Source organism: Dermacentor andersoni, chromosome 3 (genome assembly GCF_023375885.2).
Source record: "Dermacentor andersoni chromosome 3, qqDerAnde1_hic_scaffold, whole genome shotgun sequence".
Taxonomy (NCBI): domain Eukaryota; kingdom Metazoa; phylum Arthropoda; class Arachnida; order Ixodida; family Ixodidae; genus Dermacentor; species Dermacentor andersoni.
This window is the reverse complement of record NC_092816.1, coordinates 213796015-213813983: the sequence shown is the minus strand read 5'-3', so window position 1 is coordinate 213813983 and position 17969 is coordinate 213796015. Positions and strand designations below refer to the sequence as shown.

Below are 17969 nucleotides of genomic sequence, written 5' to 3'. Positions count from 1 at the left end.
TCACTTCGGCGACACGATCCAAATTTGTCGGACATCTCATTCTGTGCTGGAGACACTGGAAGGCAGGAAGTTTGAAAAAACGGCCATTGCCGCCCGCAATGTCTCGGTCGTGGGCTGGTCATGGGTTCGTTATTCCAGTTGTGCGTCATTCTAAGCCGTTCTGTACATTTATACTGGATATTAATTGGAGTCATTTAGCGGTGCTGATGCTGTTTGCCGTGTGTTTTGCATCAGTGCTTCGTGACATCGGCTGTATTGCGTGTTTTCGCCGACGGCTTACTACCACAATGGCGGGATCTGCGTTCGCCGCCTTCGTGTCTCGGTGCGTCTTTGTACGTCGCACGTTCGGATAACACTTTTTCCGGTAAGTGAAATACATAGCACTTCGTTTTTCGTCAACAATGTGAATATTTTTAGGTGTTACCCGCGACAGTTCTTGATATATGGGCTCTTCTGCCCTGCGAGTTTTCGTCATTACTTTTATACGAGTGTCTGCTTGTGTTCAGCCGTTCTAAAGCCCCTTTAAGCCGTTCAGCACTACCGCGCTCCATGACTTCCGCAATACCAGTCAGAACTTTGCCCTGCTTGTTAGTCTTTGTGGTTAACGTAGCACGAACCAACCGAAAGGAGTGCATTCGAAGAATGGCTGTAATGCTGAACCAGACTGAACTCGCCCTATTTTGTGTCCTTTTGTTCTTGCGTGTGCGCGCGTGTGTGTCAGTGACTGTGCAGTTTGTAGCGTTCCCACTTTATAGCAAAACAAAAATATAACTGCAATGTTTACTTCATCTATACAATTCCAAATTAAATCGTCTGCTGATGTACAAATTTCACTTGTGTTTTGTTCTAAATAAGCAGCAAAACCTTTAACCTAGTAGGTGCTTCATCTGGGAGTGAAAACACGACAACTTGGCATTTATTATTGAATGACTGTGACTGGGTCACCTTAGTTTTAATTGCAAATCTGCCTTTCAACTGACTTGATGCTATCTTATTTTGTTTCTTTCACTCTATAGACGGCTGGACATCCTTATTGTACCTTGGCGCTAGCTGGATGACGGGACCTCATCATGATCAGTGTAAGCCAATGTACTGTACCCTCTCTGGTCCTCCCAGTGCTTTTTATATGGGTTAAGGCCAGGGAGTGCTTCGTGGTAAAATAGCTAGTTGGTGTCTCACAAACGGGCATTTTTTTGCACTGGTCCATTATAAGCTGCCGCTATTATAACCAATTTCTCAGTGCCAGTGTACATACACAGTTCTACTAACAATTAGTTTCCCTAAGCCTTACAAAATGTACCTGTAGGTAGTCATTGCTATGTAAGAACTCAAAAATTAACTCTGCTGTGTCATACAAGTATACCATACATGAGTAAAAATTTGCTACAACAGTGTACATTACACCTTGCTTCCCTAATGCACAAATGTATTCAAGCCAGTATTTGATTAGTTTGGTATTCTAAATGTTTTCTGTGTGATTTAGTTTCTTTACAGGAATTCACCGTACAGCATCAGCAAGCAGTCTAAATTAAGATTTATGTGTGCTGTAAAAGGTGCGCTTTGCCGCTAGAATTGATAAAACATGGGCCGAGGCTTCCATACAAGGACAAACTTCAATTTCGCTCTACCACCATCAGCACTTGGCTGGCGCTTGCAAAATGAATCATCGGGTAGCTTGTGCCAGACTGTTTTTTAACCTTATTGTGAGGAGATCACAAAGCGATGTGTGGAGGCACCTGCGTCTGAGATGTAGATTGCGCTGCAACATATGTGCATGTAGAACAGGCATGATGCTCAGGGTTCCAGCAGTTTGCAGAGGTGCTTTTAAAATTTTGTCATAACTGCAATTTTACCTGTGCTGTTTTTTATCACCTATTTCAATAATATCATTGGAGGTGTTATCAGAATTTAGCAATCTATTTGCCCTAGCCCATTAGCCTGCCACATTTGCCTTTTCACTAGGTGGGAAATTATTCAGCATGGACCATTACTTGAATACACCTTTTTGTGTGCAGTGGCTTCTCAATTGCGAGTCAACATAGATTCTCAGAATTACCTGAGGCTATAGATGCACTGATAAATTTGCTACCTATATGAATCACTTTGCACTTTCTCACGCAAACAGCATGTTAACACTTCCAAGACAGTGGGCAATGTTATCGTTTGATCACATCGTGAGATACTTTCAATTTTGTGTGACGCATCATCCAAGGTGTTGCATCATTTGTGTGAGGTATTGCCCTAAACCAATTAGGGTCACATGAAAATATATCAACAAAAGTGATTGATCCAGCTGGGAGTGTTGCTTTGGAACACTACTTTATCACGAGTCCTCCTTTGCATGCTACCTGCTTACTCTGTACTGTGTCATGTTTAAGTTTGAAAAGAAGGCAACAGCTAGGCAGTGCAAAATGTCAAACTTGCTTTTAGTTTAACAATATAAAATGCTATTTAACTTTTTAATTAAGTTAGTACATCATTTACCTGCAGAGTGAATTACTGTTTTAAGCTGATTATATTTTGCAGGAAGCTTCTCAGACTTGTTTGACAGGTTGGTAAGTGGCTTTTTAGCCACAAAACACTATATAATAATTTAAAGGCTGACTCTGCTCTGCAACTTAATGACTATATGGCAGGAACAAGGTCTCCAAGTTGTGGCGCTGGCTAACACTCCCAGGGTTCTACAAGGACACATAAATACCCAAGAAAGTGGGTGGGAAAACGACGCCGCTGTAGCTCAATTGGTAGAGCATAGCACGCGAAATGCGAAGGTTGTGGATTCGGTTACCACCTGCTGCAAGGTGTTCTTTCATCCACTTTAATTTCCATTAATTTATCGTTTATTTCATTTATTAAGCACAAGTAATTTCCCCTATCTTGTCCTTGGTGTCAGTGTTTGTTGGCTTCTTATGATAGGAAATGTACTAGTCATTTTAACATCATCGCATACATACCTTAAAATACCCATAATATAAGAGAAAGGAGTGCTTAAATTTATTTTTAATGTGAGCAAACTTCTTACTTAGCACATATTACTAATTGAAGTGCCAATATCAATATTCCCATTTCCTCCCTCGCCTTCTTTTTCCTCTTCTGTGCAGGTATTGCTTGCCTATGTCTACAAGAACCGTCACGCGTGGCCTGTAACAGCAAGCTTTTGTGGGCAGCAAGTGCTCTCCTATGAAGGCTGGCCTACTCTGGCAGCGGCGGCAAATCATCTTCAAGATTTATCCATAATCACCTTTGCTGCTATTTGTCACTCTTGTTGATTACACTTTCTGCGTCTTTTATAATTTATTAGGTAATAAAGTATGAGTATGTGACATGGCGTGAAGTTGATGTCTTGCTGAATTTTCGCTTGCAATCATCTTTTATGCATGAAAAGCTCATCGTACAGTTTAAGAAAAAAAATAACAGCATATTATGATTTATCTTTCAGTTCTGGTAACATGCAACGTACAAGGAATTCACTAATGGATGATATGCCGAAGAACTGGCCATTATTTCTGCGTGATGCTGTGCAAGCATGTGGCCTTACAAGAGGCACCCACAAAGTAAGTTACAATTTACTTTTAAATGAAGCATGGACATCAGAAAATATATATTTATATTGCTTGTTAGAGTGGTTTGCAGAGTATTTTTCCAGATGTGTACTATCCTTTATTTCTTAACTCATTGCAGCACAGTGTTCTGTTTCGTATACTGGTGTAATGCTATTGTGCCCCCTGTAGCTGAAACCAGGATGTAATTTTTGCCTGAACTGCAGCATCACTGACAATTTTTCTTTGCTAGAAGCTATTTCAATTTGGTGGAGACCCAGCAGGGCGAAGTTTTGTCAATAATGACATGCTTCACGCAGAGATGTTCTTGTTTAGGTCAATGGGTGAACATTGGAATGATATCATCATACAATACAGATCTTGTTTTATTTGCAAAATAATTCTGACAGGCGGCATTCAATTGATTGGTCTAATTAAAAAGCACTAATTGACCAATGAGGTTGTACTACACTATTCCCATGGTTCACATCTGGAAAAACTACCTGTGCATCACTCTATCCGACAATATAAACTTTTTTTTTCTGATGTCCATGCCTCGTTTAAAATAAATTGTAACTGTGGGCAAACGTCGTGTTACTGTAACAGCTCCTGCAAAAATTTGAGGGAATGTCTAATAAAAGTCTTCAGTTGTTCTCGTCAAGCTGTCCATTAGCCAACTTTTAGCGTAACGTTAGCAGGGCTTACTGAAGTACTTCTAGACGTCCATGGCTACAAAATGTCTTGATCAAGACAGCTACTAGGCTTTTGAATTAGCCGTTCAAGACATCTTTTAGACATCAAACAGCTGCTTGCGTGTTTCGTGGGTACTCGTAACCGGCGAATTCCGTCGGCTACGTGAGATGGTCGGTTTCTTATGTGTGCGAGAGAAGGGGGAGTGCAGCGTCTTGGCTTGAGCAGGCTTTCCAACACATGCAAACTTTACGCTTGCACTGCGTTATGGTAGCTGCATGCAGGCTGTTTCACAACACGCGTGCGAATAGAAAATTCGCGGCGCTTGGCGATGAAACCTGCGTCAAGGGTGCACGATAAACAAGCACCTTCCGTTCAGCGTGCTAACTATTTTTTTTAGGAGAACCCAAAGCACGCATTATTGATAAACTCCGGTAGTAATCGTCACGGAAGTGGTTAGAGCATAACACCTGTTCTTGAGCGCTTGAAGTTGTTTCGCTTCACAGCAGCCTCCCACTTAGATGAAAGCTTCTTGTCTTGCAGGAACTAATGGAACATCGGAACATCGTCGCGGCCGCTGGTGTTCGTGCAAGCGTAGGCTGCACAGAACGCCTGCATGATCGGCCTACAAGTTCAATTGATGCTGCGCACGTCAACTACCACTCCTATATACGCACAAATAAAGGAATGTAGAGTCGAGCGAAGCAGATTAGGATGGCACGCACGCAGAAATAAGCCCGGCCAGGCACGGTCGCGGAGGCTGCGAAGGAGCGGAACGCTAGTGTTGACGTCACTACGCCGCCGTTTCCGGTTTTCACTCGCATCGTCAGCGTCAGCAGCAGCGCGCGGCGCTCGACGGGGGACGGAGCTACAGCGCAATTTTAACCGACGATTGCGTCGCTCCTAAGTGAAAAATCCCCCCAAAATTTTACCTTCATGGTTTATAAGGTTCCCGCATCCGTATATGAGCGTCTTATTGGATTCGACAGACTCTTCAGCTTCCCTTTAAGGAGTTTTGGAAGGCACCGGCCAAAGAACAGGCAACCTTTCTTTCTCTCATTTAATACCCCTTTTAATTTCCTTTTTACATATTTCTTTATGCCCTGAGGCAATAAACAAGGTTATTAAAAAAATGCAATCGCACGGACCCGAAACATATTTCAATCCTAATTCTTTTGGTCTGTGTCTCCTACTGTCGTCACGCACTATCTTGACCACACGGGACTCATTCGGACCCTTCAATTTCTGAAAATGAAAGTTGGATTCGCGAATAACGCTTTAGATACACCGATGTGTTACGCAGCAGATATATTGCAGAGGCAACCACTCGATTTTAATTGTTTTGTTTGTGGGGTTTCACGTGCCAAGTGACTCAGGCTATGAGAGATGCCGTAATGGAGGCATGAAGGACTCTGGAAATTTCGACCACCTGGGGTTCTTTGACGTGTACTAACATCGCACAGCAAATGGGCGCCTTGTTTTTCGCCTCCATCGAAAAGCGGCCACCGCGGCCGGGAGGCCATATCCCTCATCCTTGGGCACAACAATCGGGCGCCCTAACCACCGCACCACCACGGCTTAAAATTGCATTCTGTCAGCCGTAGTTACGTTCGACTAGCGTTTAATGAGCTAAACCATTGCTTGCAACAACATCACTGAAAGGCCGACGCGTTGCGTGCAGGGCAGGCCTGCGTCCTTGCGTATGCTCAAAGCCAGCGGCGCGTACCATGCATCGCATTACGGCCAACAGCGCCACCTACGCCCGGCTTGAAATGGAGGAGCGGCTTCCATCCGCCGTTGGCGTCACCTCTCCCTTCTAGCCACCATACCCTGGCCCAACGTTACTAGACTAGGTTCAGTTGTAAAACTCTCCGTAGGCGCCGTACATTGCGGGCAGTAGCGATGATTGCGGGTGCCCCATTTTCTTGGTTTGCCGCCAGAGGGCGGGAGCACCGCAGGTAGCTCTACGTGGCGCAGCTCTGCGTTGGAGAAGCGGCTCGGGTCCTCTGACTTCGCAACTTACGTACTCAGCAAGTGTTTTCATCGATGCGTTTTTAAATGTTTGTATAGTCTCGCGTTTAGGAGATTGATTAAAAAACTTTACGTAGCGGTGAAAATGCTGCGGCGCTGCCCCAGAGTGCGTTGTGGAGTCCTTAGTCCAGGGCCTCAGCAGCCGCGGCCGTCCACTGTGCTCTATATTAATCAGCTGCTGCTGATGAGTAGCTGTAAGTAGCTGAGTAGTTGCTACTTAGTACTAGTTAATTATTAATGCGAACGCATGGTATGACTCATGAGGCGATGTTAGCGCGACCACACGATCAGTGGTGTAGCAACAGGGGGGGCCGTGGGCCCCGGGTGCAAGGGGCCAGTGAGCGGGGGGGGGAGGTGTTATATACGTCTGAAGACACGCTTCTTTCCGCCGGCTACACCCGGGGAGGGGGGTGACAGAAGACCTATGGGCCCCGGGTGCCAGACGACCTAGCTACGCCACTGCACACGATGGTCCAAAAAATGTCGCGGGAGCCCAAGCGAACCAATCGAGGCAGTTCACGACGCCAGTTAAGGTAGAGGGAATTAGGCGAAGTTAATTAAGGCACAGTTAATTAAAATAGAGTTGAGGCACTCGAACACACGACCATTGGGGGAACCTTTCGAACCCGCGACCGTTGGCGTCAATCAGGGCGATGTTAATTGACACCCAGTTTCTAAGATATAGTTAAGGCACTCGAAACCACGACCTTTGGTTTCATTAAGGCGCAGTTAATCAATGTAGATATAATTAAGGTACAGGTTTAATTACGATAGAGTTCATTACGACACTCGAACGCACGAGCATTGGTAGAAGTCGAACCCACTTACTTTCGTGGTAATTAAGGCGAAGTTAATTAATGTATAGCTAATTAGGGCACTCGAAACCGCGGTCGTTGGTGACAGTTGAAGCCTCGACCTTTGGTGGTGGAAATGAATTACCTAACTAGGCAAATTACTTAATTAATTCGTCAATTATTTATTAAACGAACATTGATTAGGCAATGATTAATTAGTACATTACGCATTACCTAACTAGGTGGATTAAAAATAATTTAAATATCTCTAAGCGACGGCAAACAACATTACCTTGGTTGTGTCCAGCTACGCGGCATTCGCATATTTTAAAGCTCTGGCTGAAGTTAGCTGGGACACACGGTATATACACTCTCTCAGCACTTCATTTCGGTATGAAAAAAAAAGAAGCTAGCACTATTTCTTTCATCAGAGCACCACATCCACAAGTGCAATGTTGAAACCTACGTGAGCTTTGCTCGCTTGCGAGCAGACTTGCACATTCAAAGTAGGTTCTCGCTGGAGGAACTGAGCTTAAATATGCGTTCGCGTCACCAATTGAAATTGGATGACACGGCCCGTAAACTCTTCAAAATGCACACGGCATTTAAAACGCACAAGAGTGTCGCAAAAATGCACCGAGACTGCAGCAAAACAGGCATGTTTACAACGCCCCAAAAGCGCTACGTTTGCCACACAGCAACAAAACTGGCGGGAGCACGATCGAGGCGCAGCAGAATATATGTAGCGCTGAGTCATATCGAGTTAAGACACACTCTGAACTGACTTTTAAGGGCATCCCGAGCGGTTTTCGTTTATTTCGCCGCCGTTACCCCGAGTTGTGCCTCCGCGCTCCAGCTGTTGCATTTCGTGTAGGGCTACTGACAGAATGCGGTTTACAGGTGGCACGATGGCCTCGACTGGAATAAACGCACACGACACCAAAGATTGAGTAAGATTGAAAATATTTTATTTACATTTTACAAGTACAACAAAAAGCACACGTCTACGCATCCACACAAACGCGGTTACATAGTCAAGAACATAGTCAAGAAATGGCTCATTAATAAGGGTAGCACAAACGCACAAGAAAGAAGACCTAAGCTACAGAACGTACGGTCGGCTGCTAAGTATAATAATTTCTCCGTCACCGCGTGTCACTTTTATACAGCATCTTTACAGCACTACCAGGCCGGGTAGTTTGGCGGAAAGAACGCAACAGCTTACGGCCGTCAGCTGCCTCTTCTTTACGGGTGTCATAATTATCCTAATCTCCGCATCAACGTCATGCAAGTCCGCATACAGGTATCTGTATCTGAACCATATGTGCCAGCTTAATACATGTGTAGTGAAATTATGATAACCACTGCGTCTTATCAAACATGTATTGGTTTTGCAAATGCGCATTACAGCTGACAAAACGACATACTGTAAGTGAAGCACAAGAGAACAAGGACAAAAGGAGGATACAACACTTGAAGAAGAAATGAAGAATCAGTAGGCGTATAGCAAACAAGCGATGACGGAGAACACACAATGATGAATCGGGTGTTCTGTGACATCGGTTTGCGTACTTACGGTGTTATGGAGATCAACGGCATAAAAACGTACCTTCAAGCGTACTCCCTCAACTTCCGCCGCATTCATTATGATAATCAACGCCTAAACAAAATGAGGCACTATTTTTTCCCAAGAGTAGACCTCTTTATAGCAAGTCTATGTATGACTAGCAAACGAAACCAGCATGCTTTTCGAAAATGTTTTACCGCCGTAGTATTCGAACGCCAACGGCCAGGAAACACATCGATACCAATAGGCTGTCGGTGGTTAATCAAGTACAAAAACCTTGACGCTATGACTCCAAAGCAGCTTCAACAATGAAATGTTTAATAAATCAACTGCCTATATTTGCCTGAGGTAAAAAACATCCTTAGACATCTCGATTGTTTATGTTAATGGTTTATGTAAAGTAAAGAATTCAGCATGTTTAGCGCCCCTAGCAGAAAAAGCACAAACTAAAGTATGCGATCAAATCACAGTAGCTCCACTTGCGCGCTTACGCTGAAATGCCTCGATTGATTTTTCGCCCTCTGTGGCCATTTGTTGAACTTGAGAGTGGGCGGGGCCTGGTACAGTGCTTAGTGCGCGTGCGCGCCGTGCTGACCGAGCAAAGTGCGACAGCAGCGCCACGAGAGGCGAGGATCGGTGGTGGGTCCACGCAGTCACGGGAGTTCGGAAACCGAATCTAGTCTAGTAACGTTGCCCTGGCTAGGGTGGCTAGAAGGCATAGTTCACACCTCTCCTTCTAGCCGCGTGCGTCTATTTGTCGTACAAAAATCCCTCACGTGACCTGATCCTAGGTGCCTAGGGACAGCATCATTTAGGGATTTTTGAGAAGGCGCGATGCTGGCGCCGAGCGACGCCGTGGCGTGTTCGTCCTCGGCGTGATCGTTCTCTGGGCCGCGCGTTGTTCAACATTGCTCATGTAATCGTGCGTGCGTTGCTTGTGTGTTGGTTGTAGGTTCTGTGTTACTTGGCGGAAAGCCGTGAGTAGTGGCGGTGCGGCAATGCGGCTTTGGCCTCGATGAGGTCTGGCACTACAGAATCTGCGTTGTGTGACCCGTGCTTTCTTGAGAACCCGGCGGTGGTGACAATTGAAATATCGAAGTGGTCTAGCGCCTCGGCAGCGAAGTTCTGCGAACCGCGATGTGGCGTCGCCGTGTCCGACTTTGCTTAACGGACATCGAGGGATGTGCTGCTCGCTGCAAGTCATGTAAATGCAACTGCGTCGACCGCCCATTGTTCAGCGCTGAATGTGTGTTTGGTGTGCTGTGCTTGAAACGATTGATGCAGCCGTGCAGCGGGGGTGGCGGAGGAGCGGAGTGGCTTAGGGTTTGCGCGTTCACATACATGTGCTCCCGTCTTGGTCTCATTAACGGCTGTCGCGGGATTGTGGTGTGCTAGCTCCTTGCCTAGTATGAAGTTTACGACGCTAACACACAGCATGTTCACGTTTTTCCGCGCTATATGTCATTTGCATGACGGCCGAGTTGAAAACGAGACATATAGTGGTCTTTGCGTTTGTGTGTTGTAAATTACTTTCTATTGTGGAAGTTCTGGGAGTCTTATTACGCAAGGAGTGCGAACGTAAACATAAACACATATGTGTGTCTGCAATTTTGAATTACCCATAATACCCTTTACAACTGATAAGTGGGCTACACGGCCTGTGTGAATTAGCTACCGTATATTGCGACGCTCTTCCGTGTGGTAGACTGATGCATGGTGCGCGTTTACTTCTTGCTGTTGTAAAAACCACTTGTTTATTCACTCAATACAAATGTGCGGCTTCTTCGCCGCAGTACATTTTAGTTACGCGGTGAAGCATACTAAAAGTTGGAGGGGGCCACTATCAGCCAGCATAGTATGTCCACTTAGGCGACCTGAGAGGCGGCGGGTTCGCGAGCGTATGATTGAAGAACTCTTATTATGTCCAGTGACAGTGGCCCCTTTTCACTTTTAGTATGCTTCACCGTACATTGCTTAGGCTTCACCGCGATATATTAGTGTATTGCGAGAAAGATAATCCTAAAAAGCCTAATTATGCAACGTTTCTTTTGTAGCTTGCTACACCGCAATACAGGGGTGTAAATAAGCATCGTGCAGTAAAGCATACTAAGAATGGAAAGGGCACATAGGTTTACACTGTGCTCATTACTTTCAATTGTGACATAATTTGCAAGTGCATCTGTGCTCGTGGTAAGCTTCATTGACAATTCTTTGTACATTACAAATTAATATTGCAATGAAGCTTACTAAAGCACATTCGCCATTATGGTACGTGTTATTCACCTTCAATGCAGGAGCACAATGCGGATTCTTGCCCCTGCTTTTGGCTGGACTGCACATGCTCTTTGAGAATTGATTCATTGTTCATATGCGCACTGGTACTTTACTCTAAACTGGAGGGCTCAAGTTGATATGAAAGCACAACTTTTATTAAGGGGACAAGATGTTGCCAAGATGGTTGCAGCACAGCTTTTTTTCTTTCTTCCAGGCACCTTTTCTACTTGAAGCTTCCATTGCAGTGTTTTGAACATCATTGAACCAGCACATAGTGTGTATAAATATTGGACACTGATTGGGAACATCACCTAAGTTCATGCCTATATATAGTAAAAAGATGTAGCACGACCAGACAAAATAAAAGAAGGGGGTGGGCTGTAGCAATACTAAGTGTTAAATGGTGCTTTATCCTTTCCCTTGAGTTTTCTGTTTTTGTGCTTTTTATGAATCCTCCGCAGTAACCATGCGAGTGCTGAGCTTGAGCTTGTTGGTTTCAAGTCTCATGGTTGTTACTAACAGAACAGTGTGATAAACGAACAAGGGCTTGGAGGCATCCATTCACCTTGCTTGCCTCATGGTGCTACTTCATAAGCACCGTGAGCATCCAGGCCAACTAGGAAGGGAGGTTTGTTGCAATTGCTTCTGAACTTTATTGCCACCAAACCAACAGTGCTCTCAATGACAGCTTTTGGACAGTAGAATGCTTGCACCCAGCAAAGTCTTAAGAAGGAAGCATTCAGGATGTGCAAAATAGGCTTTTGAAGCTGGCAGCATTACTGAAGGGGCTTTGCCCATCTGCCCTCTTTATGGATACACAAAGATGATTTCCTCTTTAAGAGGGATTGTTTCAGAGGTCATTACATGGCAACAGTGTTGGGTGTTTAGTAGCTTGTCTTTGCCCACTGTTAATAACCTGTTCCTTCTCCAGTGCCCCTGTGAAGTGCCTACTTTTTGGACACAATGTGCTCTCCATGCATTCATGCATTTTTAGCTTGTAAAGACGTCTATTACCCCTTGCCTCAAGCTGGTCTTTGCTGATGTCACCCAAGAAGGCATTGGGGAGTATGGCAATGTACGCTTACAAAACACAGTCGATACCAGTGAAACTAAATTAATGGAGCTGCTGTTCTTTTTTTGTCCACTCCATCCTTGTTAGTTACAATGAGCAATGTCCGAACAGAAGGCATATGTAGTTGGTCGTGCATAGCCTGCGCACTAAGACTTGTTGGCATGTTATGACCTTAGCACAGTGTTTATATGTAAAAACCTTCTGATGTGTTGATGACTTCCTTCTCTTTATTATACTTTGCCTGGTGGAGCCAGCAAGTGGGTCAACCAGATGTTCAACAGGCTTCCCACTAGTTTTCCCAGAGTCTCCTTACCAGGGTGCTGCTCATAGATATCTGTTTTCTTGACCTTGCACTGCACTTCAACCATGGCCACACTTGCTAAACCTATAGCATGCGATCAAAAAAGTGCTATACATCATGTTGCTCCAAACTCGCAACATGTGCTACAAGGCCTTGAGGAACACCCTCATTTATTTACGCCCTCATCATACTGTATGAAGCTTCGCATGATAAGTGCGACAATTAACATCTGCTGGTTTTTCAGCGTTATTCCTGTCCAGCTTGCTGAAAGCTATCCTGAGTGTTTCAAAAAGCAAACGACCGCTGCTAGACAAGAAGTGCTTAAAACAAGGGTCGCTATAACCACATATGTCACGCGAAATGAAGGCCACCGAGTATACAAGCGGTTTACTTCATATCCGACAAGCTTGGTTCTCCCTTTGCTAGTGAGTGAACTCAACTTGCCCCGAATACATGGCCTGTGACAAACTATGTGCCAGATGCTGTGTCCCCTGCAAAGCTGAAGATGTGTATGAGATCCCGACACCCTGCAGCGGCTTCTACACTGGGCAAACAGGCTACTATAAAAACGACTGCCTTTACTAATATGCTAGTAACATGAAAACGGGCAGAAATTTGGCTATTCATTGGACCCAACTGCAGGTGCAAGCCACCCTTCCACCGGATGTGTATTGTTCACAGAAACTGGAGCTATAGAAATGCAGATAAAAACAATGATGGTTGAAAGTAGTAGAGCTGCACTATATTCTGCACAAGCAGTGCTATCTGCAGCGCTGGTACCTTATAGCCACAATTCATGGCTGGACCACCATGCAAAGGCACTATTCTTGAATTATTAACTTCTATTATATTTATGGTGGCCATATATTGCAATTATATATCATCCACATTGTGTGCAATATGGTTAAATGTCAATTATGATAGCCATTCCTAATCTGAAATGCAACAAAAGAGCAAATATAGGCAACAAATTGCAATTCAAAGAGACAAAAGGCAACCAGTGCACAGGATAAGTGACAGACTTCCTTTTATTGAAAAAGAAACGTGGCATGTGTCATGCCACCACCAGTGGGTAGCAATCTTTCAAGCTTGGGTGACAGAGGCAAAACTTAGCAAAATGCTACAATCACGCTGTAAAACGGCCTTGGACACAAAAAACCGATATCATATTTGAAATGGTGTAAAAAATGTTGACATGCCCTACCCATAAAGAAAAAGCAACAAACACAGAAAACATGCCTTAAAATGCAATGTGCAGAGTCTGAAACCAAGAAAAAACAACCCGAAAAAGGTTTCGCTAAGTCTTTCAATGATTAAAATTGTCAAACTGTATCATCACTTCTTAGTGAACCTGCACAGCTGAAAAGGAAGGAAGGAAAGCTCAATAGCAGGGCTGCAGAAAATGTCACCGAATAAATATACTTTGCTTACCAACGATACCTGTGGTTTAGTTGTGGTCTGTATATAAACTAATTGTGCATAAACTTTTCTTGTTTAGAATGGCTGAGCGGATAGGGAAAAAATGACCATAAGAGCACCAGGTGTATGCATAGTCTACGCACAAAAAGCCACTGCTTTCTTACTTCTTTTTTCTCTGTATGACTATTCATCGGAGTATTTAGGTGCCTTATTAGCACTGCTAACATCCCACTGCAAAACACAAAATTGGGCAAGTTGTGGCATAAAGAAAATTGCAGTTTCACTCATAATGTGAAACAATGATGCAGTAGCTGGTGAAATATGCACAGGAAGCTTAGTTCATGCAGTGTTTGCTGAAGTGTTGTGAACACTTGCCAATGCAAGTCGGTAATCTCCTTAAAAAAAGTAAAATAAGTAAGAGTCCTATTTATTTGTGGGAGTTGTGCCTCAGTGTTGAAGTGGAAAGACTCGGCTTTTCTTCCTCCTCTTTCATATCCGGACTTAGCCACTGATCTACACCAAAACAACCCTTTAGCTTCTTACTGCTGAATTCGTTTTGGTTTTCTCAAATCTATATTTGGGCTACGCATTGCTATGTCTCGCGCTTTGCTTGAGGAAAACAAGACACCAACAGCTCCATCCAGTAAATCTGAGAAGCCAAGCACTAGAAGAAGATTAATGAAGCAGATGCACCCAATCATTGTCATCACATGCAAGAAGAAAACTTAACATAGGACTGCCTTCACAAGTGGGAAGGTGATGTGCAAGAACTTGAAGGTGTGGATGCCAGCTCTATATACAGTATGCAGACATTGAGCAGGTGTTAGCCAATCTAGGCACCTGTTGGCTAGATCACGCTCTCCAGGATCAGTATTCACCACGACTGTACCTTCAGCAGAGTGGCTGAAATGTAGAATTGTGGACTGCCACTCTTTTGATCGTATGTTTAAATCCTCGCAGCACAATGAGAACATTATTTGCAATACTCTAGCAAGAAATTCGGGAATTCCAGTGACAACACCAGTAGACATCAGAACAACCAGGGGAGTTAGCCCATAGCAGCTATTGCTGTAAAAAATAAGACTGGCATAAGCACAAGAATTGAGATGGGCATACTACATGCCTTTGTTCTGGTAGTGGTCCACTACTTTGGTGCTACAGTTAATGATTTCCACTGTCACTGGACATAATAAGAGTTCTTAAATTATACACTCGCGCACCCGCCGCCTCTCAGGTCACCTAAGTGGACATACTATGCTGGCTGATAACGGCCCCCTCCCACTTCTAGTATGCTTCACCGCGTAACTAAGCTGTACTGCGGCGAAGAAGCCGTACATTTGTATTGATTGAATAAACAAATGGTTTTTACAACAGTACAGAAATAAACGCGCACCATGCATCAGTCTACCACACGAAAGAGCGTCGCAACATACGGTAGCTGATTCACACAGGCCGTGTAGCCCACTTATCAGTCGTAAAGGGTATTATGGGTAATTCAAAATTTCAGACACACATATGTGTTTATGTTTACGTTCGCACTCCTTGCGTAATAAGACTCTCAGAACTTCCACAATAGAAAGTAATTTACAACACACAAACGCAAAGACCACTATATGTCTCGTTTTCAACTCGGCCGTCATGCAAATGACATATTGCGCGGAAAAACGTGAACATGCTGTGTGTTAGCGTCGTAAACTTCATACTAGGCAAGGAGCTAGCACGCCACAATCCCGCGTCAGCCGCTAATGAGACCAAGACGGGAGCACATGTCTGTGAGCGCGCAAACCCTAAGCCACTCTGCTCCTCCGCCACCCCCGCTGCACGGCTGCACCACTCGTTTCAAGCACAGCACACCAAACACACATTCAGCGCTGAACAGTGGGCGGTCGACGCAGTTGCATTTACATGACTTGCAGCGAGCAGCACATCCCTCGATGTCCGTTAAGCAAAGTCGGAGACGGCGACGCCACATTGCGGTTCGCAGAACTTCGCTGCCGAGGCGCTAGGCCACTTCGATATTTCAATTGTCACCACCGCCGGGTTCTCAAGAAAGCACGGGTCACACAACGCAGATTATGTAGTGCCAGAGCTCATCGAGGCCAAAGCCGCATTGCCGCACCGCCACTACTCACGGCTTTCCGCCAAGTAACACAGAACCTACAACCAACACACAAGCAACACACGCACGATTACATGAGCAATGTTGAACAACGCGCGGTCCAGAGAACGATCACGCCGAGGACGAACACGCCACGGCGTCGCTCGGCGCCAGCATCGCGCCTTCTCAAAAATCCCTAAACGATGCTGTCCCTAGGCACCTAGGATCAGGTCACGTGAGGGATTTTTGTACGACAATTAGACGCACGCCTTCTAGCCACCCTACCCTGGCCAAAAGCGTAACAACGTTGCCAGAGTTTTTAATATTTTGCACATAGTTTTGTTAACATAAAACATAACAGTATAATGAGAATAAAATTATTTAGCGTACTTAACATTACTATCTAAATAAAGTATTGAAAATGTTTTGAAAAAGCTTCTTGCATGCTACTATAAACAAATAGCCGCTCTTTTATTTATGCCACGGCCAAGTCCATTCACGAGCCAACCAGCCAGCAGCCAGCCAGCTCGGGGTGTCTGTTGGTCATGAGCGACCGGAAGGTTGTGGAGGCCTTGTGGCTGTTTGCGCTACGTGGCGTACGAGCTGAATAATTTTCGCGATCGACCGTGCCTAGGTATTTCGCAGCTGCCAGCCTCTGCAGGCCGACGCATCATTCCAAACGCAGGTGGGTTCGCTTCTCCTATGAGCGGCCGGCGACGTGAACGAGCGGCGGCACAGAGCCGTCGTTGAGGTAACCAGCATTGGTCGCTTCGCCCGGCAATGAATGGCAGTCGCGCAGTGTTGGAAGCCGCAGGTGTCCACCTGTGGGCTTATCTCTCTGTGCGCAGTCGGGCTCCTCCGGGCGCCCCCCAGCTGCCAGACATGATGGAAGGTGGCGACGCGGTCCAGCCGTCCTCCTTGGCCGTGTTCTTCAGGCGCGCCGGTCAGGTGGGTGGCCGCGCCTACCTCCCTCAATTGAAACGCCCTCCTGCACCCTAGAAGTAGTGTGTACCTCAGCGGAGGATGTCGGCGTTACCACGCCTTGCATCTTTCGGTACAAGTGTTGAGAGAAATGTCCCGAAAGCCTAGTTCGGGACATTTCGTTGCACATCACGCGATCGCCACAGATGCCAAGTGTAGCCACGAAGACCGCCTGTAATTACTCTTACACGAGGGGCCAACCGTGCAGCCTTCTCCGCAGTATATGCTGTACTTCTTGAAATGCATGCTAAATCACTGTATACGTTACTGGGACCACTACCGTAACCAGAGTCGCAGCATCTCGCAGTTGGAAAAAGTTCTCAAGATTGCCGTGCTCCTGAATTCGCGCCAACAGCTTTGTAATGCATTCAGGTTGAATTACTGACCCACTAGAGTTGCACACACAAACCAAGGGGGCAGCAGTGTGCTTTGTAGTGCGTCCTGTATCTTCGTAATTATTCCAACACTGCATGACTGTTAAGCCCAAACCCATGAGAGTGATTTTGTGCGCGACGGTGACGAGCGATAGCTTTTAGCGACGAAATGAGCCGTCGCGCGAACAGATCACTCGTTCTTGTCGCTTCCATCTTCCAGAAGCGCTATGAGCAACTAGCCAATAGCACGAAGCCGGAACTGGATGTACATCAGTCAAGTACTACCGATTGTCACACGGAACAAGCAGACTGCTAAATTTTGATACGTGCAAGGATAAGAACCTACTGCAAGACCTTCAGAAATATTTTAAACTGTCCCTTACAGTAAAACACATCAACTTAAATTAATAAAGCACACGTCAGATACCGGCAACACCTGGGAGACGTCGCTGAAAGTCGTCGCTGCTCGCATGGGGTACGACTTGTAGGGGACTAGCTAACGCGTCATCCATGTACATTGCATCGCTTGTCACTGTCGCACGCAACATCGCTTGCATGGGGCTTATGCTGTAAGCTAAACAGCTGGATCACTTACAATATTTTGCACAGAAATGGCATTTTCATCCAAAATAAATTACAAATGCATGTCAGAGACCAACAAAAAGCATATCAACCCCAGGCAAAAGATTTAAAATTTGCCTGGTGGTTATCTATTATTGCAGGCCTCTACATGTTGTTTCTCTCTAAAAACAGTTTGTACACCCTTTGGCATGCACCGTGCAATGGAATGGAAAAGGACAGGCCAGGTTTGGGCATTGTAAACAGATGT

At 45.2% G+C, this 17969-nt stretch overlaps 1 protein-coding gene and 1 long non-coding RNA gene across 4 annotated transcripts in view; both read left to right on the top strand.

Annotated features, from left to right (window-relative positions):
- The first annotated feature begins 206 nt into the window (after positions 1 to 206).
- Positions 207 to 3323, top strand: LOC140216647 (uncharacterized). The gene is made up of 3 exons (XR_011893217.1): positions 207 to 364; positions 1017 to 1079; positions 3102 to 3323. It is a non-coding gene; the product is annotated as an uncharacterized lncRNA (long non-coding RNA).
- A 12964-nt stretch (positions 3324 to 16287) lies between these two features.
- The window catches only part of LOC126536902 (protein RER1), a 72441-nt gene continuing 70759 nt past the window's right edge, over positions 16288 to 17969 (top strand). The window contains exons 1-2 of one of the 3 annotated variants that reach the window (XM_050183953.3): positions 16288 to 16470; positions 16634 to 16733. In XM_050183953.3, the coding sequence (XP_050039910.2) occupies positions 16668 to 16733 (66 nt within the window). In that variant the 5' untranslated portion in view covers positions 16288 to 16470; positions 16634 to 16667. Of the gene's footprint in view, positions 16537 to 16633; positions 16734 to 17969 lie in introns of all 3 variants that reach the window. The other 2 variants (XM_072287414.1, XM_050183978.3) reach the window with 2 other exon arrangements.